The 23,575-nt window shown below is 47.7% G+C and overlaps 1 protein-coding gene across 2 annotated transcripts in view; it reads right to left on the bottom strand.

Moving 5' to 3' along the window:
• Positions 1 to 3,818: 3,818 nt before the first annotated feature.
• Positions 3,819 to 23,575, bottom strand: part of LOC119402415 (mitochondrial inner membrane protease subunit 2) — a 38,760-nt gene continuing 19,003 nt past the window's right edge. The window contains exons 2-3 of one of the 2 annotated variants that reach the window (XM_037669560.2): positions 22,944 to 23,236; positions 4,329 to 4,459 (exon numbers count right to left, since the gene is read on the bottom strand). In XM_037669560.2, coding sequence (XP_037525488.1) covers positions 22,948 to 23,236 — 289 coding nt within the window. In that variant the 3' untranslated portion in view covers positions 4,329 to 4,459; positions 22,944 to 22,947. Of the gene's footprint in view, positions 4,460 to 22,943; positions 23,237 to 23,575 lie in introns of both variants that reach the window. The other variant, XM_037669561.2, reaches the window with a different exon arrangement.

Here is a 23,575-nt window from a genome sequence, read left to right on the forward strand (position 1 = left end):
TACAAATGTAACAGCGTACGTATCTGACGAGGTTGCTTCCGCAGCCCATTCAGCACGTACTGTATACATTGTGGACTTGCATAAGCAAGTTGTTCTTGATGTTCCAATAAAATCAGCGAAAATGTCCAGGCTAGAATAGACGCGAAATACGCTCTCCGATGGGCTGAGTTTCGGGAGTTACGCGTTTGCTCTGCGTAGCGTCTGCTGGCATGGCACACCGGGCATGTTGTGTCGTCGCGTGTGCTATCGACGGTATGCTTATGCATTTGTCATTGTACTGCCTTATAAAATACGCTTCTATAATTTCTCTTTCAATCTTTTTCCGTGCCTTTGCCATGATTTATACATTCCCGAATCGGGCGGTACAGCCACACGTCCTACAGTGAAAATCCAAATGGCCACCATTCTTACCCCTTACTCCGAACGCATGCCTGAGCACAGTCTGGCTGTAAGGGGTAAAAATTGTGGCCATTTGGATTTCACTGTAGGACGTGTGGCTGTACCGCCCGATTCGAGAATGTATCAGTCATGGCAAAGGCAAGGGAAAAGACCGAAAGGGAAATAATAGAAGCGTATTTTATCAGGCAGTATAATGAAAAATGCATAAGCATGCCGTCGATATCGCTTTCGGACAAAGAAATAGTCTTCTTAAATGGCCATATTTAATTTTGTGGGTACACCTTGGAACGGTTTTCTTCTGTTAACCTTTTAATGAGGGTTAGCTGCTGTGCACTCTTATCGCCTGTTTGTTTCCCATATGACCATTTGCAAAGTTTTTAGAAGTTTTTAAGTTGCGACTCTCTTGGTGTTTTGCTTCATTGGTGTGCTTCATCGTTGTTGCTCTTTTGTAGATGGCTTTGGATGATATGAATAATGTTGTTTTATAGTTTTAGTCATTTTCCATGGCCTTTACAATTTTCACTGTGCCTTTTCATGAGTTGTCCGCGCTATCGCAGATGCTTGGAGTAGTAAAAAGATATAAAATAAAGATAAAATTAGAGGTGTACACCCTGTTATTACGTAGGAAAAAAATTTGCAGTGGCTTAGCTCGGCTATGCCAGGATATACGTGGCGTTAGCAAAGGTTCAGCTGATTATTCTTAGCTTTCCAGATTATCTAGGATTATTAGCCTTCTTCTGTTCATTCTTCGTACGCTGAACCGCTAATTGCCAGGCAACTACTTCGGGATCCGATAAGATAAGCTTCTCGCCTCTTCTGCGCCGTTGAGCAGCATTTGCGCTCTCCATCTCCATGGCGTTACCCACCTGCAAACGCCAGTCAGAGGCTCTATCAAGCGGCTCCAGCACAGTGTCAGACGGCGACTGCACAGCGAAGGCGAATAGCTGCGCGCGCGCTGGCGCCAATACGTCTGCCAAGGCTACGACGTCACTCCTCTGGAAAGCACTGAGCGGCGGCGGCGAGTCGCGTGCGGCGGTGGTGGAGTCCGCGCGTGCGCCGGCGCCAGTTTGTCTGCCGCGGCTACGACGCCACTCCTCCTGAGCGCGCAGACAAGCAGTGGCGAGCCGCGCGCGGCGGTGGCGGAGAGCGCGTGAGATGCCGGCTCCGATGAGCCAGCTGTGTGACATCACTGATCCTCGCGCATTCGCAGCACGGCTCATGACGATCCACGCGAAATCGGCTCCGGCTAGGCAAGTGTAGCTAACGCTACAAAAAATTGTGGCGCTCGGTACAAATGAGGTGCTTTTTCACGGCTCTGTCAGCGGTACAGTTTTGTAAATGAATCTTTGTGTTGTGCGCATCGTGAAGGCGCAGTGTGGCATGCCTATATATATTGGCTTCGTCAAACTGACAATAAACACTTGGTAGTCTGCGCTCTTTCCTGCCTCGCTCCTTCTTTCCTGCTGGTTGCGCAGCAAGTCGAGTTTACAAATATGAGCCAACTAGTCTGTAAAGAAGTATTGCTGCTCAGAATAACAGAGAGCTGAGCTAGTTGATACGTATTCATTCTAAAAAGAGACAGGGCGTGCAAACATGGACACAGGAAAGAGATCAGGACACCACAAACGCCGACTAACAACTGAAGAGACGCACAACGGCTGAAAAGAAAGAAGGCACGAAAACTTATCTGCGCATGCCCGTGCAACCGGCGAACCTATCTATCAATCCGGCACGCGTGGCGGTCTACGTGGAAGATAACTGTTAAGGCATTTGATTTCATCTTTATGCAAGTTAATCGACGGTTGGCTCACGCATGCGCTACCACTATTCTCGATATGCCATGCTTCAATCATCAGGCGCGTTTCTTCATTTCTATGCCGGTACAACACTGCGCATTCATCGAATTTTGGCGTGCACTTACAGTCTCGACAGTGTAAAGATAGATTAGAAGGTGAGCCTCCTGTTAGCGATCTCTTATGTTCCAACAATCTCTGGTTAATGCATCGGCCCCTCTGTCCTACGTAGAAGCGGCCGCAGCTGAAAGGGACCTTATACAGAATGAAGTATTGCTGCCGGGTCTGATGTTAACGCACGTTTAAGGGCTTGGAAGGCACACTCGCAGTCATCAGTCCAAGCGAAGGCCGTTCCCGACGTCAGAAGCTTGTGCAATGGTCCCGCAATGGCAGCAAAGTGACTGATACGTCTTTTCTCGTGACCTTATTAAGCGCTCTGTAATCAACGCAAAATCGTACAGAGCCGTCCTTTTTCCGGACCAACACCACAGGAGGTGACCAAGAGCTGGAGGAAGGTCGGATGATGTCGCGTTTGAGTATGTCGTTGACGTTGTCCTCGATGATTTTCCGTTCCGCCGAAGACACGCGACATGGGCGGCGGCGTACAATGGAGCTGACATCGGTGTCGATGCGATGCACGGCGATGGAAGTGCAGCCCAGGATCTTGGAGTGTACGTCAAGCGAAACGCTATGCTTTTGAAGCAGGTCTAAAAGGTCAGCAGTGAGGTGGGGATTTATGGTCGCATTTAAAGCAGCGGTGGCAGCCTTATGATCAGTTGAGGCAGACAAAGGTGGCGATTCTGCGCGAAGGGAAACCAGAGAAAAAGGCTCGGTGTCAGCGAAGCAACTAACAGCAGTGCCCTGGGGCAGCATCACTGGCGAAGAAGTTGGATTAAGTGCGGCGACCAACGCTCTACCATCGTTAAACCGCACAAGGCCAGGTGCGGTGGTAAGCCCCGTAGGTATGCAGCCACCAGATGGTGTAATGAACACGTCATCATTAACGACGGTGTCAGAAGCCAGTGTAATAATATTCTCGTCTCCCGGCGAAATACAACAATCAGCGGCTGTGACTAAACGGAAGCTGTGAGGATCGACATCGGTCTGTCATATGAATGACTCGCTGAAGACAAGATATAAAAGCTGACGCTGAAGAAAGGTTGATGGCACTCACGCGGTCATCCTCCTCCAGCCATTCTTCAATGTCCTCGCCGCGAAGTCTAGCGAACATCGGTGGGTCCTTCTGGGGGCTGGTGACCATCCAAGAAGCGGTTGCCAACGGGGCAAGCATTGGGGTTGCTGCCGAGCTGGGCTGCTCGTCTTGCGACATCACCGAAAGCAAGGGGTGTAAGCGGCGTCCCGAACGGAGCTGTAGGGATGTGTTCGCGGTAAAGCTGGAGAAGATTTGTTAGCGAGAGAGGATTCAGGGACCGGACAGCGCTCTCCGCCACTTGCTTGCTTGTACCTCTGTACTGGCTCTTAACCACTACGGGGGATTGGCCAAGAAGCCGGCGGTTATTGTAAATGAAAAATTAAGGCCTATGCAGGGTAAAAGGAAACGTGATCTTTTTTTTCTCATAAAATAGGGAAATTTTTGATACGCAGTAAGACAACGTTCAGGACTCTCAAGACTCTTCTTTATTGTCCCGAGCATGAGCCCCACAACGCAAACACAGTTTGTGATGATGAACATGTACATATGAGAACGTGAAGGGCATAAACAATGCTCACAGTATATATATCTCGCTAGAAACCAATGCGTACTCGTACGTTGCAAGGAAACTTTCGGAACTAGGGTGCGCATTAACCTTTAAAGATAATACAATTCTTTCCGACCATAGCAATCAGGCCACCAGAGATATTATTAAAGCCTACCACCTATATAATAACAAGTAACACTTTGTGTAAGCCTGTCCTCAATAGTTCTGCATGACATGAAATCTTGATTTTTGTGCATGCTTGCTGGGAGTTAGCACTCTCCTGAATTTGATTCCTGCCTTGCCACATCAAGGTGTTTCACTTTCTTTCACTCTGAAAGTGAAAAATGCTTTTCTCTTTCAGATGCTTTTCTCTTTCAGAGGCCACGCGTATACGCCGACGAAGTCGAGCTCATCGTGCTCGGATGCAGGAAATCAGTGTAGGCAAATAATTTATTGCCGTTTTCGAGCACCGGAGTTTCCTGACGACCTTGAAGACTCGCCGTCGATGAAAACACATGGAACACGCTTCTTGCGGCGACGCTGCGGATGTCAAAGCAGGCATTGTCCCTGCAGTAAAAAGGTGGCGGCGTTAGAACAGGCTGCGAAATGAGATATATCCAAGAGCGCCGACACTGATACCTTAAAATGCATTTGGCGCGGCTATCTACGGTCGGTTACAAGCGAAGAATAGCTCCGCCCACAGCTGCCGCTTTCCCGTCCAGTTGCTGTTGCTTACTGATGTGAAGTCTAATGATAATATTGCGCACGCAACACAGACACAGACGAAAAGTTCACAAGGACCTGCGCTGGTCCTTGTGAACTTTTCGTCTGTGTCTTTGTGTTGCGTGCGCAATATTATCATTATGCAACCAAACCAACTAGCCCGCCTTTCCGTTTTAATGATGTGAAGTCCTTCCCGTTCGTGTCGCTAGTTTTCGGTCGAAATTCCTGGCAAATTTCTGCAATGATTAAGACTTCACTGCGCAGCCACACGTAACATTTTCACAAGGAACGACCACCTGTTCATATATGACAGTATTTACATTAGCAGCGAAAAGGTACTTATTAGAATGGAAAGCACTAAGCATTTCACGGATGAACAACAGGCGCGCCGCAGTGCTGGGCTTGTACTCATTCTGAGGTTGTAAACGACTATAGTAAGTTTAGTTTGCTCCTATTGTAGCAATTCATTTCGGGACCTTCATTTGTACATTAATCCTCAGTAATCTTTTTGTCATCGCAACAAAGTCGATTCCGATTCTCAGATTTAAATAAGGGTACCCAAGCGTGGGGGATCGTACCAGCCGGTTTACGCCCCAAACACTTCATGAGCCCAGCCTAAAGCTGTAATGCAGGGCTCTCAAACACGCGGCCCGCGGGCCGCACATACTTTTTTATGACTCGTGACTGAAATTTTGTGACTTTGCTAAAGTGCACTCGCATTGTTCTCTCGTCTATTGCGATTAATAACGCTTTGCTCGGGTATGCTACGCATACGTGACTAGCCTCATGCGTTTTTTTTTTTTTTTCGTGAGGCACCCGATGCAGTGGAACAAAAACTTAGTGTTACAGAATCGGGCGTCCAGATTCTGCGGATCGGTATCGATATGTGGCTCGAATCATCTGACGCCAAATGCCCTTCTGAAATGACCAATATATGAGGTATGGGAAAGGTCTAGCCTCTTTCAAATCTTTTGTTCGATCCCCCCCTCCGCTCCTACCTTCAGCGCAGTTCCGGCCCTTGCGGGATTAAATTTCTTCAGTGCGGCCCGCTAGCTGAGGTGAGTTTGAGACCACTGCTGTAATGACTAAACAGTAAGATATGTCCGCTATTGCACAGTGCTCTATACGTCTGTTTACCTCCTCTCTCCTTCGTGACTTCTCAATGCACTGCCTTCTCTCTTTGCTATTTCCCGATGCCTGTAGGCGCCAATTGTGTATGCCGTGCGGCTTTCAAGTTGACGAATGAAGGTGTCGAGAGCGGTTTCAACAATGGATTTATTAGGCGCCTGGAGCCACACGTTTAGTGTTATCAACGGTTGAGACACACCATTGCAGTGTCTTCTGACTGCGATTGCGACCGCGAATACGCAATCAATTACCAATACCGCGGCACCTACGTTAAAATGTGCCCGTTTTGTGACGACATCACATTGCTCGCCGCGTAGCTCGCGGAAATGCCCTTCACAAGAGTTACGGACAAGCTCAGGATGCCGTTTGGGTAGACGCCGCTTGTACAGCACAAGAAGCTGTAGCAGTTTCCTACAACCTTAATCTACCTCATCCTCTGATTCACCGCCTTCCTTCAGGTTCTACACCTGAGGAGGCAGAGGAGGCCGCCATCGCCTAGTCCTTGCACAATCCGAGGCACAGTAAATCTTTAGTGGTTCGAAAACAGCTCTGTACAATTATGCCAGGGTCAGGATAGACCCCCCTGCCTGGCATTTGCTCAACACACCTACGCAAAATTTACCACGCATGGTAGAGCTCCAGTGGGTGCCGGCTCATTCAGGGAACCGAGGAAACGAGGCTGCCGATAGAGTGGCCCGAGGTTTGATTTGCCGGGCTCAGGACGACCTCGATTCGGGCTTCTCGAAGGAGCGGGCGCACACTTTTGCAAAGCTCACGCAAATATCCCGCTCCCAGCAAATCCTATGGACCCGCACTCTCCCTTCCCCTGTCCCCAGAATGTTCCCTATGCTGCGAACATCACGCGACACTTTCCCCTATACTTTTCGGCTGCATGCTGATCCTCTGTTCCTGCAGGGAGAGCCTGCCATCTAAAACTGGGAGGAATGGGAGGTCCTGCTCTCGTCTGCGGACCCGACACTGCAGCTTGCAGCGGTGAATCGGGCAGCCGATGTTATTACAAAAAAAAGCATGACCATTCAGACGTGGCCTGGGAACGCGCGGTGGTCCAGGGGCCCCAAGCACACTAGCGAATAAAGTTTTGTCTGTCTGTATGCCACAATCCAGGATGTGACGTATACTTGCTGTGGACTTGCCCAGGTCTTCCTTCAACTTCACCACTTCCGAGACCCTGGCCGACCACCCGTTTTTGACCATGTGCCCTTTTAAAGCTTACGCACGAATCAAATTTGTTCGTGCACTTTTGAAGTGTTTTTTTTATTGCACCTTACGGCAAGCTTTCGAGAGAAAAGCTATGGGTCATTCCACGCGAAATGTCCCAGTCGGGGCGCTCTACAAAAATCAATTTCTCTAAAAAAAGTCTGAGAAAATTACACACATATAGACATTAGTTCTACGGTATTTTCCCAAACTATTTCGAGCGGCAAAAAGTTTTCGGGCATGTGAGCGCCATTTGAAATTCTCAATATGGTGGAAAGCCAGGTACGAAACGAAAATTCGTTATAAATGGACCGTTTCACGGATTCATTCGAAACTTGCTTTTTCGTGTTTTTAGAGCATCGCGCTTTCATTATAGGTGAGTTGCTTAGAGTAGCTTTAAATTTTTCACTCCTTGGCGCGTAGGTAAAATTGAGTAAATTGCTGCGTTTTCGAGAATTTTTTTACAAAAGACGATTGTAGATTAAATACATCAATTATTTTTATAGAACTCTCCATAAAACGTACTATCTCCTAAAGTTTTTGTTTTGCCTGTGTGCGGCGTACAGGCTCTAAAATAAAATCCTGAACTTGGAAAAAACGCTACATTGGCCTATGTTCAGACGTCTGTAGCACCCTAAGGTGGTCCAAGAAAAAATAAGCAGAAAAGCGCATACGATTGAGAATCATAACAACTTTGTCCGCAGAAAGTTTAATCGAAGTAGTTTTTTAGTCAAAAAAAAATTTTTTTTAAAGTTTAGTCCCACCATTGCATTATTTTTCTATGGGGCAATACAAACCGACTGACTTTACTGCACAAAAAAGGAGGTAGTGCATTCGTAGCACATGGTTTTTAGTTCCTTTTGTTAGTACTTTATAATGTATATTACATATCAAGGAGATGATAAACAGAGGCAAAAATATAACAATACCATTGGCTTAGATGCCGATATTCCCCAATATATAGAATCGCGTTACTTATTGCATTGTTTACGCACACCGGAGGCGGCGACGGTGGCGCCGGACAACTACGGCACAAAAATAGGCTGTTGTGATCCCATAACAGCTGTAAAACAATGCATGTTACCAGACAGACAAATTCTACTTTAACCAAAACCTGCTGCCTGCAACCATCCAAATAAGGATGTGAAAAATAGCTTGGCATATCCCATCCGTAGTGTCACGGACGACGGACGGAATGCGTGAATACGCGGCGCGTTGTCACATCATGTGCCGTTCGTTGCGGAATAGTTTGATGAACTCCGTTTGGATCCGCTATAAATGACCACGCTCACGCCTGCTTTCTCCGGTTTACATGAACTTTGAGACTTAACTTATTTTGACGCCAATTGATTCTGAGAGCCACATGCAATAAGTAACGCGATTCATTATTGGGGAATTTCGGCATCTGCGCCAATGGTATTGTTATATTTTTACCTCTGTTTATCATCTCCTTGATATGTAATATACATCATAAAGTACTAACAAAAGGAACTAAAAACCATGTGCTACGAATGCACTATCTATTTTTTTATGCAGTAAATTCAGTCGGTTTGCACTGCCCCCATAGCAAAGTAATGCAATGGTGGGACTTCAAAAAAAATTTTTCTTGACTAAAACAAAAACTACTTCGATTAAACTTTTTGTGGACGAAGGTGTTATGATTCTCAATCGTATGCGCTTTTATGGTTATTTTTTCTTGGACCACCTTAGGGTGCTACAGACGTCTGAACATAGGCCAATGTAGCGTTTTTTCCAAGTTCAGGATTTTATTTTAGAACCTGTACGCCGCACCCAGGCAAAACAAAAACTTTAGGAGATACTACGTTTTATGGAGAGTTCTACAAAAATAATTGATGTATTTGGTCTACAATCTTCTTTTGTAAAAAAATTCCCAAAAACGCAGCAACTTACTCAATTTTACCTACGCGCCAAGGAGGGAAAAATATAAAGCTACTCTAAGGAACTGTCCTATAGTAAAAGCGCGATGCTCGAAAAACACAAAAAAGCAAGTTTCGAATGAATGCGTGAAACGGTCCATTTGTAGCGAATTTTTCTTTCGTACCTGGTTTTCCACCATATTGAGAATTTCAAGTGGCGCTGACGTGCCCGAAAAATTTTTGCCGCTCGAAATATTTTGGGAAAATACTGTAAAACTAATGTCTATATGTGTGGAATTTTTTCAGATTTTTTCAGAGAGATCAATTTTTGTCGAGCGCCCAGAGTGGGACAGTTGGCATGGAACGACCCCTATATTCTAATAGTGGTCTTGTGTGGCCAAAGTAAGCCTAAAGAACAGCGGACAATTTGGGCATGTTGGTTCATGATCAAAACTGTTGATTAGCGCAAACAGGACAACGACTAAATGATCAGGACGTCTTGAAGGGCTAGTTGGCTCATTCTATGCAGAAAAATAATTGCGCGAAACTTAAAAGGGACACCACAAAGAAGACACACGATGAGATCGAGCGCAAATCGCGCTCGATCTGTTTGTGTGTCTTCTTTGTGGTGTCCCTTTTAAGTTTCGCGCAATTATTTCCCCGCACGACTAAAGAAAGAGACGACGACACACAGGCACAAACTACCAACAAACGTTTATTTCCTTGAGCACACAGTTTTTATACTAGAGTTACTGTATATGCTACCTTTAGATAGTATCTGCTACCTAAAGGTAGCACATGCGGTAACTATTTCATACAACCACACAGCGCCACCACGTATGCACTAACGATCAATTAGAAAAGCAAGCTCTTTGCTAGATAAGTTAACAGACGGCGTACTGACGCACTCAGGACCTAATCTTACAATGTTTTCAGCTTCTATAACCTCTCTTGTAAACTTATCAAATATGGATGAAACAACAGTACGTGCGCCGAAAACACGTTGACAGCCACATGTCTTACAATGAATCGCAAGCCATCCGTCACACGCACTTTGTACACTGTTGTTACGCTCTCTAAGCCTGTCATTAATACACCTTCCAGGCTGCCCTATATATTTCTTACCACAAGAAAGGGGAATCTTGTAAACATTACTCCTGCAAGGAACATAGGTGACCTTGTGTTTCTTAGCACACGCACTTGGTTTCTTATAGTGATCACTATTATTGCGGTGGCACAGGCAAAGAAGTTTACGAGGAGCTGAAAAAAAAAACACTTTGGATCGTTCTGCCACTTTTTTTTTTAATTGCGTGATATCTTGTGGAAGCAAGGGATATGACAGCAACTCTTCTCGAAATAGTTTTCGAGGCCTGCTCAGCTGAGGGCGACTGACGATGTTTTCTGAGCAAAGCTTGAGCAACAGATGTTTGAACAATAAAAGGATAACCTGCTTCTCATAACGGGTCGGACTGGTGTTCAAAACTAACCGCCACTTCATGCTCACATGACTTCGTTAGAGCAATACGGAAGCAAAGGTTAACAAGATATCTTTTTACCAGTGCACTGAGTTGTATGGCAAGACAGGCTTATTGCACCGAGGTTGATAGGCTTTAGTCCTTCTATGGTTTGCGCAATTCAACACTTTCGATCAAACTAAGCCATTGTAGTTCTACCAGCAGAGGTAAAAGCGCGCTACTTGAGCAAAGAAACAGTGGCACGTCACCTAGTGGGCTCGCGAATATGTACGAAACGTACATACCAAAACATAGGTATTGCATTATTAAAACGTGACACCCTATGTTATACCATATCTCTGACATTCTGTCAATTTCTCCTCGTTTTCAATTTTTTTTTTGTGCTCTCCCTAAAAAACATCGTCTAGCATCCCCTCACATAACACTCCTGCGTAAAGCCTCCGAGGTATTCGTAAATAAAATAAAATAATTAGCGCAGTTTGCAAAATGTCGAGCAAGGTTGGGTCGCAGCAGAGCTGGTGGACTAGAAGCAGAAGAGGACGAAGATGAAGAAGATAACGAAGAGAGCGCGGGCCGGTTTTTCTACGCCACACCGTAAACTATGCTTGCTATAGGCCTACTGTAGTATACATGGCCATGCTTTCTCTCTCTCTCTCTCTCTTTTTCTATCGTTTTCTTTTTTGTGCGTATGTTGCTTATATATATCTCTCACTGTCTGTTGCTTTCTCTGTTTTTTCTGTCTTTTTCTTCCCTTTCCTCTTTTTTTTCTCTTCTATGTCTTTGTTTCTCTCCCTCTCTTTGTGCAGTCGGTCTCGCGCCTTCTATCTTTTTCTGTTTCTTCAATTTGATATTTTCGCTCTCTCTCTCTGTAGTCGGTCTCTCGCCTTCTATCTTTTTACCTGCTTATCTCTTCCTTTCTAGCTCTTTCTCTCACTCTGTCTATTTCTTTCCCTGTCTTTCTGTCTTTTGCTTTCTTTCTTCCCTTTCTTTCTCTTTTTTTTCTATTTCTTCCTTTCTGTGTTTTTGTTTCCCTATCTCCCTCTCTCTGCAGTCGGTCTCTCGCCTTCTTTATTTTTTTTCTGTTTCTTCCCTCTCTTCGTTGTCTCTCTCTGTCTCTCTCACTGTACTCGATCTTCCATCCTCCTTTCCCGCCTCCTAACCTTCACATCTCTCCTCCTCACCCTCGCTTCCCTTTCACTCCACTTTACTGCACTATATATACTATACAAGGCTATGCTCTGCTCTGCCAGCGTGCCTGGATAGCCGAGTGGTTAGGACGCACGCATTCGAATCGTGGGTAAGCGAGTTCGAATCTCGCCTCGGCAAAAAAAAAAAAATTCACCAATTCCTCTCTTTCTTTCTATTTGTTTCTTTCTCTTTCTCTTTGTTTCCCTCTCTCTCTAACAGATTACAGAGTATTAGATCATAACAGAGTACTAGATCAATCAAATTGTACTTTTGAAATAGCACTCTAAATACACCTATGTGGTTAGCAGCAGAAGTGGTAGACAACCGCCGCGACGTACAACAGTACCTCGATGCTAAAGTGTCACATTGTCCCTAATGCATTCCCCTAAGACGACTGCAAAGCGAAAGCCAGGTATGCTTTCTTCTCGATTGATTGTATTGCTAGGCACAACATGACGTCACTCAGCTAGTCTCAGAAAGCCAACCTCTTCCGACACTCTCTTCCCTCTCTCTGAGGCCTTTCTGTGCTGAAGCAAGAGCATTCTCGCAGTGCTTCCAGGTTATCGCTTGCGCATGCGCCGGGTTGCCTGGAAGATGGAGATCCGCTTCAAGTCGAGCTTCTGCGAAGGTGTCCGAGAGTGCGCTCAACGGGACTACATGATATACGAAACTTGGTTTTCCTGTTACAGCGAAGCTTTATATGGCTAGGTAACTTCGTTTGTACGCCGAAAATCCCCTGGTGCCCACTAGGGAGCAGTGCGAAAACAAATAACAGGGTCTCATGCATTCGCCTAAGACGACTGGAAAGCGAAAGCCTTCTTCTTTTTCTTTTCACTCGATGTATTGATCCTCCCCCGCGCCCCTCTGAAAGCTTTATGCCCCTAACGTTGTTTTACGCCGCCTCCAGCATCGGAGGCATTGCAAGCTTTCTGCACCTCACAAGTGATCGGCGCACCGATCACGGAGGCAGTGCAAAGTGATTATGTCATGTGATGACGTCGTCATGTGACGTCACAGTGTATGACGTCATGATGGCGTCACAAGTTTTGGCATTTATGACTTCATGATGACGTCATCATGTGATGATGATTTTTAACACGAAAGTGTTTTATGCCGGGGTCCACCAAGCACATCATTTACGGATATGACCTTGATAAAATGGACGCCAATGGGTGAGAAAGAAAAAAACAAGAAAAAGATCCGCCGTCTGGGAATCAAACCCACGACCTTGAGGCCGCGACATTAAGCGCCCGACGCTAAACCGACTAAGCTACCTTGTCAGATACTGGACACTTCACGAACGCGCCTTATATCTTTCACACTCGCACGGTGCTCTCTTTTCGCGGGTAGGTAGGCAGGGCGGAGCGGGGCGGGGCGGTACCGCCGTCTGTGAGAGGTGAAAAGAAGTAATGGGTCACGATCGACACCTACTAGCGCTTACTCCGAGATTGCGTGCGATATCGGAGGTCATGGTTAAAGCGTCTCGATACCAGCGAGGGACACTGGCCGCGCTGGCGTCGCCGAGGCACCGTAGACGCAGTTACGTTGTTCGCCTTTCGCTTCGTGTTAGCGTGCGCCGGCTCATCGGAGTAGTGCAGCTTCCACATGCACCAACGGGATTTCTCCGTCGCCAACTATAGGATTGCGAGAGCACCGACTAACATGACTGCTGCAATACGCGTTGCAGAAAGGGCACGATTTCGACGGCGAATGTCGTGCCTTGGTGGAGCGAGACAGAGGCCAGCGGGACGCACGCGTTTGCGGCCCAAGCTACGAACCTCTACCTCCCTTGTTGCTGGAGCGCAGTGTGGTAGTGTATGCATGAGCAAAGGCGTCGGTTGCTCATTACTAGAAAGCGCACGCCGTGCCGTTTCTCTCCTTAACTGACGACGTTTTGAAGAAGTGCACATCGGGTACCAGTGTTGATTATGAGCTTGTTGATGCCATCTTTACGCGGGATTCACGATTCGCTGTGCCCAAATATATGTTCACATCACAACTTCAGCTACCACAACGGTTTAATCATGATCATGGGCGTTAGTCGTCGCGATGGAGACATGCTACGAGGCGTCAACATGGGTGCATCCACGTCAAACGGTGCTATAGCTGCCAAACACTAATAGACATTGTACAAGCTCTCATATATCACTACACAACAAGCACTACTTCTGTGAAGACACGTTTCACTTTCGTGTTATACCGATTCCTATGACGGAGGGATCAGCCATGTTTTAACACGAAAGTGTTTTATGCCGGGGTCCACCAAGTACATCCGTCACGGATATGACGTTGATAAAATGGACACCAACGGGTGAGAAAGAAAAAAACCAAGAAAAAGATACCCCGCTGGGAATCGAACCCACGACGTTGCGGCCGCGACGGCAAGCGCCCGACGCGCTATCCACTAAGCCATCTCGGGAGATGCTAGGCACGGCGCGAACGCGCCTTATATCTTTCACACATTCTCTTTCGCGGCCGGCGGAGCGGGGCGGTGCCGCCGTCTGTGAGAGGTGAAAAGAAGTAATACTTCACGATCGACACTTACTAGCGCTTACTCCGAGATTGCACGCGATATCTGAGGTCGTGGTTAAAGCGTCTCGATACCAGAGAGATAGAGTGGCCGCGCTGGCGTCGCGGAGGCACCTTTGACGCAGTTACGTTCTTTGCCTTTGGCTTCGTGTTAGCGTGCGTCAGCTCATCGGAGTAGTGCATCTTCCACGTGCACCAACGGGATTTCTCCGCCGCCGACTGCTTCAATTGCGAGAGCACCGACTAACAAAACTGCTGCAATATGCGTTGCAGAAAGGACGCGATTTCGACGGGCGAATGTCGTGCCTTCGTGGAGCGAGAGCAGCGCCTGCGAGACAGAGGCCAGCGGGACGCACGCGTTTGCGGCTCAGGCTACGAACCTCTAGCTCCCGTGTTGCTGAAGCGCAGTGCGTGTTATGTATGCATGAGCACAGGCGTCGGCTACCCATTACTAGAAAGCGCACACCGTGCCGTTTCTCTCCTTAATTGACGACGCTTTAAAGAAGTGCATACCGGGTACCAGTGTTGATTTTGAGCTTGTTGATATCATCCTTACGCGGGATTCACGATTCGCTGTGTCCAAATATATGTTCACACCGTCAGCTACCACAACAGTTTAATCATGATCATGGGCGTTAGTCGTCGCGATAGAGACATGCTGTCAACATGGGTGCATCCACGTCAAACGGTGCGATAGCTGCCAAACACGAATAGACGTTGTACAAGCTCTGATATATCATTACACAATAAGCACTACTTCTGTGAAGACACGTTTCACTTTCGTGTTATACCGATTCCTATGACGGAGGGATCAGCCATGTTTTTTTTTTTTTCCATCGCTCGTGTTGACGCCTTCGCCGCCGCTGACGGCCAATTTTCGCGTTTTATTAGGCATCTAAGGCTTTCACATTAGTATTTAGTATTGAACATCAACAGCCTGGCCGTTAACAAGCTGGCCTTACATACCAAGATGGCCTCTACCACGCCAACTCTGTTCCGTGCACTGAACAGGTTCACTGGTCATCTACCTCAGACAGTCGAATGGCTGGGAATGCCAGCAATAGATATACGGAACAATATACGGAGCAGAACTGACAGCTCGCGAGCGCTGGCGACAAACGCGGCTGAAGCGGAGATGAAACAAGCCGGCCGTCTCCGTCGCGCGGAGGACGCATGTGATAACATCGTCCCGCGTGCGAGGCCCGCCGCCGATTGCTCATCAAACGGAGGAAACGCCCCGCCCGTCGAGCATGAAGGGACGCCAGGGGAGGGGGGGGGAGGGGCGGGCTGCGTTGCTCGAAGGGCGCAGCCGCTGGCGTACGCGCTATCTCGACGCATCAGGAGACGGCTCGTGAACTTACTGCGCTCTCAACGCTTACTTCGCGTTTAGAGAACTGACAGCCCGAAAACCGCTTCGGTCCCCGGAGCGGCATATTCCCTTAAACCATGGCGTTTTGTTGAGTTACGCGAGATCGGATCCAAAAGAGTTAGCTGCTAGCCTTACTGCGCATAACAATACACTTTGTTGGTAGTATCGCATCCATTAACCCTTTGAGGGTCGAATTTTTTCGCGAAATCCAGTCCAAAAATGTGTAATTTTTTATTGCTGAAATAAATTCTGCAGACGATTCTATTTCAGAAAAAAATTGTCTAAAATCTTTTTTCGTGACCGTAAAGTGACAAAAAATCATTTTGTTGTTACCTACACATGGTTTATTCGTAGTAAAATCAAGCAAAATCCTAAAAAAAAAACTTGACAGTTTCTTATAAATAAAAATTCTGCGTTGTAATAAATATAGCTCACAGACATACAAAAATAAGCGCGCCAGAGCACTTTTCCAGTTAAAATTGTTCGTGCTCTAACACTAAAAACTTTTCTGCGTGTGATAGTCTATGCAACATGGCTCGCCGCGCACGCTTTCCAGATATCGCTCAATGCATTATGATAATATTGCGCACGCAACACAAGGACACAGACGAAAAGTTCACAAGGACCAGCGCAGACTATCAACTGACTTTATTCAATAAGAAACAACAATATATACTCGCTACACGCAACTGTAGACAACGTCCTATTGTGGGGCAGCTTGCTCGCTATTTGTACTCAAAGGAATTGAGGGTAGTAAAATCAAACAAAGAAGGTTATTTTGTCGTATTGCCAGATCACATGTATTCTAGTAAAGCTTGGGATGTTATGCACAAATGCTTCGAGGAAGTAAAAGTAAAGCCACAGGAACTCGAGAAACACGCACTGGGTTTGTTGAAAAAATATGAGTTAAATAAGTTGTCTTCACTCGTGAAAAAAGAAAAGGGTCACACACTGTTCTTTGCGGCAAAGACGCATAAGATAGAAGTTCCGTTCAGAGCAATAGTGCCGGAACACAATTCGTGGCAGTTAATTGTGTCTGGGTTTCTCCAAAAAATACTTGCGTCCTTGTCACCTAACGACCCATTTTTCATCAAGAATTCTGAGGAGGTGGTGCGTTATGTATCTGGTCTTAAAGAAGGCAGCTACAAAGGTTTCAGTGTTGACATCCAAGACTTATACTATTCGTTGCCGCAGGATGCTCTACTACAGTCTGTAAAAGAGTGCATTGAACGAGATAACGATGAAGTCTCGTTCCGTAATAGCAGTGGATTGTCGCTGGAAACGTTTCTTGAAATACTTAGCATGTACCTCCAAAGCACGATTGTACACTATAAAGATAGAATGTTCCGTCAAAAAAATGGGGTGTGCATAGGATCAAAAGTAGCCCCGGTACTAAGCACAATTTTTTTGAGCTACATTGACAGACTGGTAATACCGATTTGGACGGCAGGGGTTTAAAGATATGCAGGTATGTTGATGATTATCTGATTTTGGGCGTTAACACGGAATGGGATGTGTTGACCTCATCTGTGATAGAAACGTTCAGAAAAAGAGGCAAAGGTCTAAATTTCACATATGAAGAGCCCACTGATAACCGCTTACAGTTCCTGGACGTTAAGCTCATTTTTGAAAAAGACCATGTGTGCTGGAAGTATTCCCCGAGAACGGAGAAGCCTTTATTACAGTATGCTTCCTGCCATTCGAGAATAATAAAAAACGGGATCGCGATGGGATGTTTTCAGTCAGCTCTAACAAAAACGTGCTGGCACAAGTTAAATGAATCTTTCCTAGAGCAGAAGTTACGGCTGGAAAAGGCTGGATACCCTACCCAGATTTTGCTAACTGTAAGTGAAAGGCTATTGAAGAAAATGAAATCCGTGGGAAGAGAGGTGCAAAGAAGCCAGGATGCAAAGAAAATTTCGGTGATTCCCTACGTGCATGGTTTTTCTCATAAAATTAAGAAGGTGGCAGCTAAGTATGGTGTCAAGGTAGTTTTCTCGGCAAAGAACAAAGTAGGGGGCGTGTGTCCTGCTGTAAATAATCTGTACGATGACAGACCTAGAGATATCAATAGTAAATGTTCCAATCGTGCTGATCACAGGGTGGTTGAATGCAAACGAAATGCAGTTTATAAGATTCCGTTCAAATGTGGCCGGTGTTATGTCGGTCAGACAGGCCGATGCGTGAATGTTAGGTTAAAGGAGCACTTGGCCAATTTGAAGGGAAGGCCGGAAACACATTTAGCAATGCATTGTGCAAGTTGTTCTGCGGGTTCGTGTAGTCCCTTGTTTAACCAAACTGATGTTATGTATGTATCCGTTTAGCGATCGAGCGACACATGACACAGGAGTGTGATGTGAACAAGAACGCATATCTTTATTGGGCGGCCTTTATATGCCGAGTAGAACGAGAAAGGGTGCGAACCCTCGCCGCACAACCATATCTTGAGGGGGCGGGTTTGACACGAGGCACACGCTGCGCAAGATACGATACATCCTCCTTGCTGCATAAAACAATGGAAATCCAAGAGCATACATTCAATATCTGTTAAGGTTTCACTCACGGCGCTTGAACAAAGTTTTCGTTATAAGCTAGGCGTTTAGGCACCTTGCGCTGTCGCTGTGATCTTCTTAGAATTGGTGATGCGTCTGTGCCCGTGCTCGGCGCCGCATCACTGGGCCCCGGCAAGGGCAAGGTCCTTGGCCCCACTTGTGCCGTTGTAGGCTGCCCTTCATGGGACGACGACGAAGTGTGCCTCTTGCACAGCGCTTTGTTTACCGGGTGACAGTTTTTGGTGATTTGTCATGTTCCTCGCGTAGCCATCGGTATTTTATTTGGCTACACTGGAAGTAGAGTGGCTTCCACACCCTCCAGGCATGCCTCCGCCGTCGGCGGGCCCCTCGAGGAAACGGAACAGCGAACTCAGCGACGCCGACAGTGAGTCCACCGAACTGTATTCGGCGAGCAGTGACGATTCCGACGATGGATTCACGCCTGTTTACAGTCGTAAACCAAAACGAAGATCTATGGGTGCTTCATCAGATTCAACCGCATCTACTGTGAAGCCGAAGGTGGCTTCAACGAACTACACAGTCTTATTTGTGCCTGTTACGCCATCGGACAATCTGAGACACCTGAATCGGCAGACCATCTCGAGGAAACTCGAGTCTCTGGCTCCAAACGAAATCAAGGATGTTCGAGTCAACCCCCGCAAGAATGTCTTGGCCATCGATGTTATACACCAGGCATCTCTGCTTGCTCTGACCAGGGTCACAGACTTCGACGGTATAAAGGTTCGAGCTCACCTTCCACTTAACAAGGACATGGTGGTAGGCGTCATATACGATGTCGACATCTCCATTCCTTGTGGCGACCTTCCAATGCTCATCAAGGAAGTTAGTGATCATAGCAACATAGTCCTAGTCTCACGTCTGGGCAACTCGCGTTGCGTAAAGATTGTCTTAAAAGGCGACATATTGCCATCCCACGTGAAGGTCGGACACTTTCGTCACGTGGTCCGTCCATTTACACCACGACCACTCCAGTGCCGTAAATGTCAAAAAATGGGTCATGTGAGCGGAGTTTGCAGGAACGTGGCGATTTGCCCCCGCTGTGCAGAGCCACACAATGCGGAATCCTGCCGAGCAACTGCCCTGAAATGTACCAACTGCCATGGATCACACGAAGCCTCATCAAGGGACTGTCCATTGGTGAAAAAAACATGGCTGATCCCTCCGTCATAGGAATCGGTATAACACGAAAGTGAAACGTGTCTTCACAGAAGTAGTGCTTATTGTGTAATGATATATCAGAGCTTGTACAACGTCTATTCGTGTTTGGCAGCTATCGCACCGTTTGACGTGGATGCACCCATGTTGACAGCATGTCTCTATCGCGACGACTAACGCCCATGATCATGATTAAACTGTTGTGGTAGCTGACGGTGTGAACATATATTTGGACACAGCGAATCGTGAATCCCGCGTAAGGATGATATCAACAAGCTCAAAATCAACACTGGTACCCGGTGCGCACTTCTTCAAAGCGTCGTCAATTAAGGAGAGAAACGGCACGGTGTGCGCTTTCTAGTAATGGGTAGCCGACGCCTGTGCTCATGCATACATAACACGCACTGCGCTTCAGCAACACGGGAGGTAGAGGTTCGCAAACGCGTGCGTCCCGCTGGCCTCTGTCTCGCAGGCGCTGCTCTCGCTCCACGAAGGCACGACATTCGCCCGTCGAAATCGCGTCCTTTCTGCAACGCATATTGCAGCAGTTTTGTTAGTCGGTGCTCTCGCAATTGAAGCAGTCGGCGGCGGAGAAATCCCGTTGGTGCACGTGGAAGATGCACTACTCCGATGAGCTGACGCACGCTAACACGAAGCCAAAGGCAAAGAACGTAACTGTGCCAAAGGTGCCTCCGCGACGCCAGCGCGGCCACTCTATCTCTCTGGTATCGAGACGCTTTAACCACGACCTCAGATATATCGTGCAATCTCGGAGTAAGCGCTAGTAAGTGTCGATCGTGAAGTATTACTTCTTTTCACCTCTCACAGACGGCGGCACCGCCCCGCTCCGCCTAGACTCTAGCTCCGCCGGCCGCGAAAGAGAATGTGTGAAAGATATAAGGCGCGTTCGCGCCGTGCCTAGCATCTCCCGAGATGGCTTAGTGGATAGCTCGTCGGGCGCTTGCCGTCGCGGCCGCAACGTCGTGGGTTCGATTCCCAGCGGGGTATCTTTTTCTTGGTTTTTTTTTCTTTCTCACCCGTTGGTGTCCATTTTATCAACGTCATATCCGTAACGGATGTACTTGGTGGACCCCGGCATAAAACACTTTCGTGTTAAAAAAAAAAGGCGGAGAGACATCGGCGCAATAAAAAATTTCACACATTCCCGAAGCGTGGCAGCACATTCCAAGCAAGAGAAATGATCGAAGAAGGCGTGCGTTTGAAACCAACCGCGCCGCGGGCTCGCTCGGTTGCGCAACCGATAGCCGGCGCGCCGTTTTGCGAAGCATAAAAAAAGCAACAACGGAGAGACATCGGCGCACGAAAAAAATTCCACGTAAACCCGAAGTGTGGCAGCACAGGCCAAGCAAGAGAAATGATCGAAAAAGGCGCGCGTCTTAAAAATAAACGCTATGCCGTACATGTAAGGCGAAAACCCTGAAGGGGTTAAGCGAAACTGCGATTTTTCTTAACCGTCAGCTACTGACCTCAGGAAACGAGGGGCGGACGTGTAACATGGCGTAGCCGCTTCACAGTGGGCCTTCCGACACCAGGGCCGTGAGCGACGGGCCCGCTACTGACAGCTGCGCATATTAAAACCGAATTGCGGTTGCTCCGACCAGGACGCGTGCTTTTAATAATGAGATGACATTTTTAAAAAAGCAAGCAAATATTCGAATTGGGACCCTAGCACTAACGAGCTCAAAAGGGCAGGGTCTTTTAGGGAGCATTTACCGCAATAGCTATTACTAACCCGGATGTACTGGTGGAAGGAATTATGCAAAAGCTCTTTTGGGCGAAGACCCATGGATAAAGTACATTTGAGGAAAAGTGACAGCGTGTTACCACCGTTCACGTGCTCTTCCATGGACGCGACGCAGGGAACATTCAATAATGTTCCGTATATCTATTGCTATAGCATTCCCAGATTTAATTCCGCGATGTCCAGAAGTGGAAGTGATAGACATTTTAGCGGCACGCGTGCAGTTATTAGTGAACAGTACTTCAACTGCGTGCCGTGCGACGCTTGAAACGAGCGATCAGCAGCGTTTCTAGAACAGACGGCGTCCGCCGATGAATTGCCGCCTCACTGTCTCGCCGCCGATTGGCCTAGACGTCAGGAGCCACTGCGGAGTGCGCGTTTTACCGTCGAGCCGACTTGCACAGCAGAAGCTGCGTCGGCCCCGTGCCTGGCATCGTGGATTACTCGGGACGTACGCGCGAGCGCTGTTTATTCAGCGGAATAATTATTGGTCCGTGGTTGTGGCTTTGGCGGCCCCAAGGTCAAGCTGCACATGTTGTGATGCACCGGCGGTGCGATTGCTGGTTATAGACGTCCCCAAACCCGAGACTCTGGCGCAGTTTGGCGCAATTTCCGTAGATATTATCAGGATGGCACAGCAAATCCAATTTGGCGCACTTTGGCGCAGTTGGCGCAGGAGTGGAATCACTGATTACATATCTTTTAATCTAAACTCGCCTAAGATCCCAAGACTTTTTAATCAGCTGGTTCCAGTTATCATGTGGCACGCTGTGGTATGGGCCATGGGTGTTTCTATAACCCATAACACCCTTATCTCCTAAAGGGTGTTTTAGTTAGAACATCACCCTTATAGGCTATTTGGGGAAGGAAAATACCCTTACACACTAATTTCGCAAATTTTGGTTAGGCTTTGCTTGCTTGAATCGTGTTTGTGTTTTGCTTGCTTGAAACCACCTTAGGGACACTAAAGGCGAATATTAAGTCGACGTTGGTTGTTGAAATAGCGGTCCAGAAACCTCGTAGTGCTACTTTTGCGCCAAGGAAGTGCTTATTTTGAAATAAAATCACGTTCTACTGGTCCGCATCGCGTTAGCGCACTTCAAATCACCGGCCTGAAAGCGGTCTTTCTGACGTCACTGTTGCCGTACCCAACGTTGCCCGCCTTTACTGCGCGGCGGCATGCACTGGCGGCGTGCACCATTCGGGCATCCGGCAGCATCACATGCATGCGGCATTTTGTCGAACTTTGTGTCAGGGCTACTTTTCCGAGCGTGCAAAAACACACGCGGCAGTACGCGATACCGAAACTACCACTGAGACGCGACCGCGTGAGCGAAGCCGAGTTCCATAGCCGGGTGCCAGGCGAAGCGCAGTTCGGCGAAAACGGAACCTTTGAACCACGCGCGCAGTTCCCCATGGCAGCGCCAACACGCAGCATTTTATTACGTCGCTTGATGCACGGAAGGTTGTTTTTTTATCATCAGCAGCAGCAAAATCATCAGCAAAGGGAGCAGCTGCGCAGGTTCTCATGTTGCCTTACGGGCGCGTAGTGGGCCCTTCGCTGATTCGCAAAAGGAATAATTATGGTGTAGTGGGCACTTCGCAACTGTACTTGCAATAGGCATTCTTGGATAGTTTGAAACGGCCAATGTTACGCGCAGAGACGTTCCTTTCCTTGCGGCACGTTTGAGGCATCCACCGAGAACCGAAACCAGGCTAGCAAATGAGAAGGCGATGCGCACGGGGCCCGATTACGCTATCGCGTTCTGCTCTTGAAGGGGAAGCTGAAGCGTCCTCCAAGTTTTTTTTTTCATGCAGTGTCACGGAGCGCACACTGACGCGCAACTGCGACTGCTTGTGGATATGCGTACCTCAACAAGCTCACGTGCCCTTTGATTTCAGTGCTTGTTTATGCCTCCTTCTGCGGTGTTTCGTCCTTTTTTTCGCGCTGTTCCGCAATGTAAATATAGACCACATTCTGGTTAACAGATATATTTCGATAAGCTTCATATTCGAACACATATTCGAATTGATGCGGATGTTGGGAGACGCACCATATCACCGTGACGTAGGCACGAGCAGCCTGCCGGGTTCAGGCTGGCGCGATTCGAGGCGTCCCCACCGGCGCGGAGGCCACACCCGGTGCGACGCCCTGGCGACCAGGAGGCCCAGGGCCACGGGGCCGAACCGGTTGCTGTCCAGCGAGTGGGCGTGGTTGTCCCCTTCGAGCCAGCAGTGGCCCCGGGGCACTGTGACTAGCCGCTCGCGGTAGCCCAGCGTGCGAACCGTGTCACCCTCGACGGCCACCACGCGCTTGATCAGCCGCTGGGTAGGGTCACGTGGGGACCTGCAGAAAGCATTGCTTACTCTCCTTTTTGTAGAGGGGGTTACGGGAAGCCCCCTGCCGATATTTTTCAGCTTGTATGTGTACATACCTACGCTACAAAGGACCTAGCAAAAGAACCGAGAGTTGGGCGAGTTCGTACCGATTCATCATTCGCTGCTCAACTCAGACAATGACGCAGACCGAAACAACACGAGCGCGATGTTGTTTGCGCTAGTGTTATCTTCTTCGTCCTTGTCTGTGTTGCGCAGTGAATGATGAATACAAACCTACACACACGTATATGTGGAGAGGTCTGACTGCCTACCGTTAGATAGAAGGAGACAAAGAATTTTAGTTAGT

The sequence above is a fragment of the Rhipicephalus sanguineus genome, chromosome 8, assembly GCF_013339695.2.
Source record: "Rhipicephalus sanguineus isolate Rsan-2018 chromosome 8, BIME_Rsan_1.4, whole genome shotgun sequence".
NCBI classification, from domain to species: domain Eukaryota; kingdom Metazoa; phylum Arthropoda; class Arachnida; order Ixodida; family Ixodidae; genus Rhipicephalus; species Rhipicephalus sanguineus.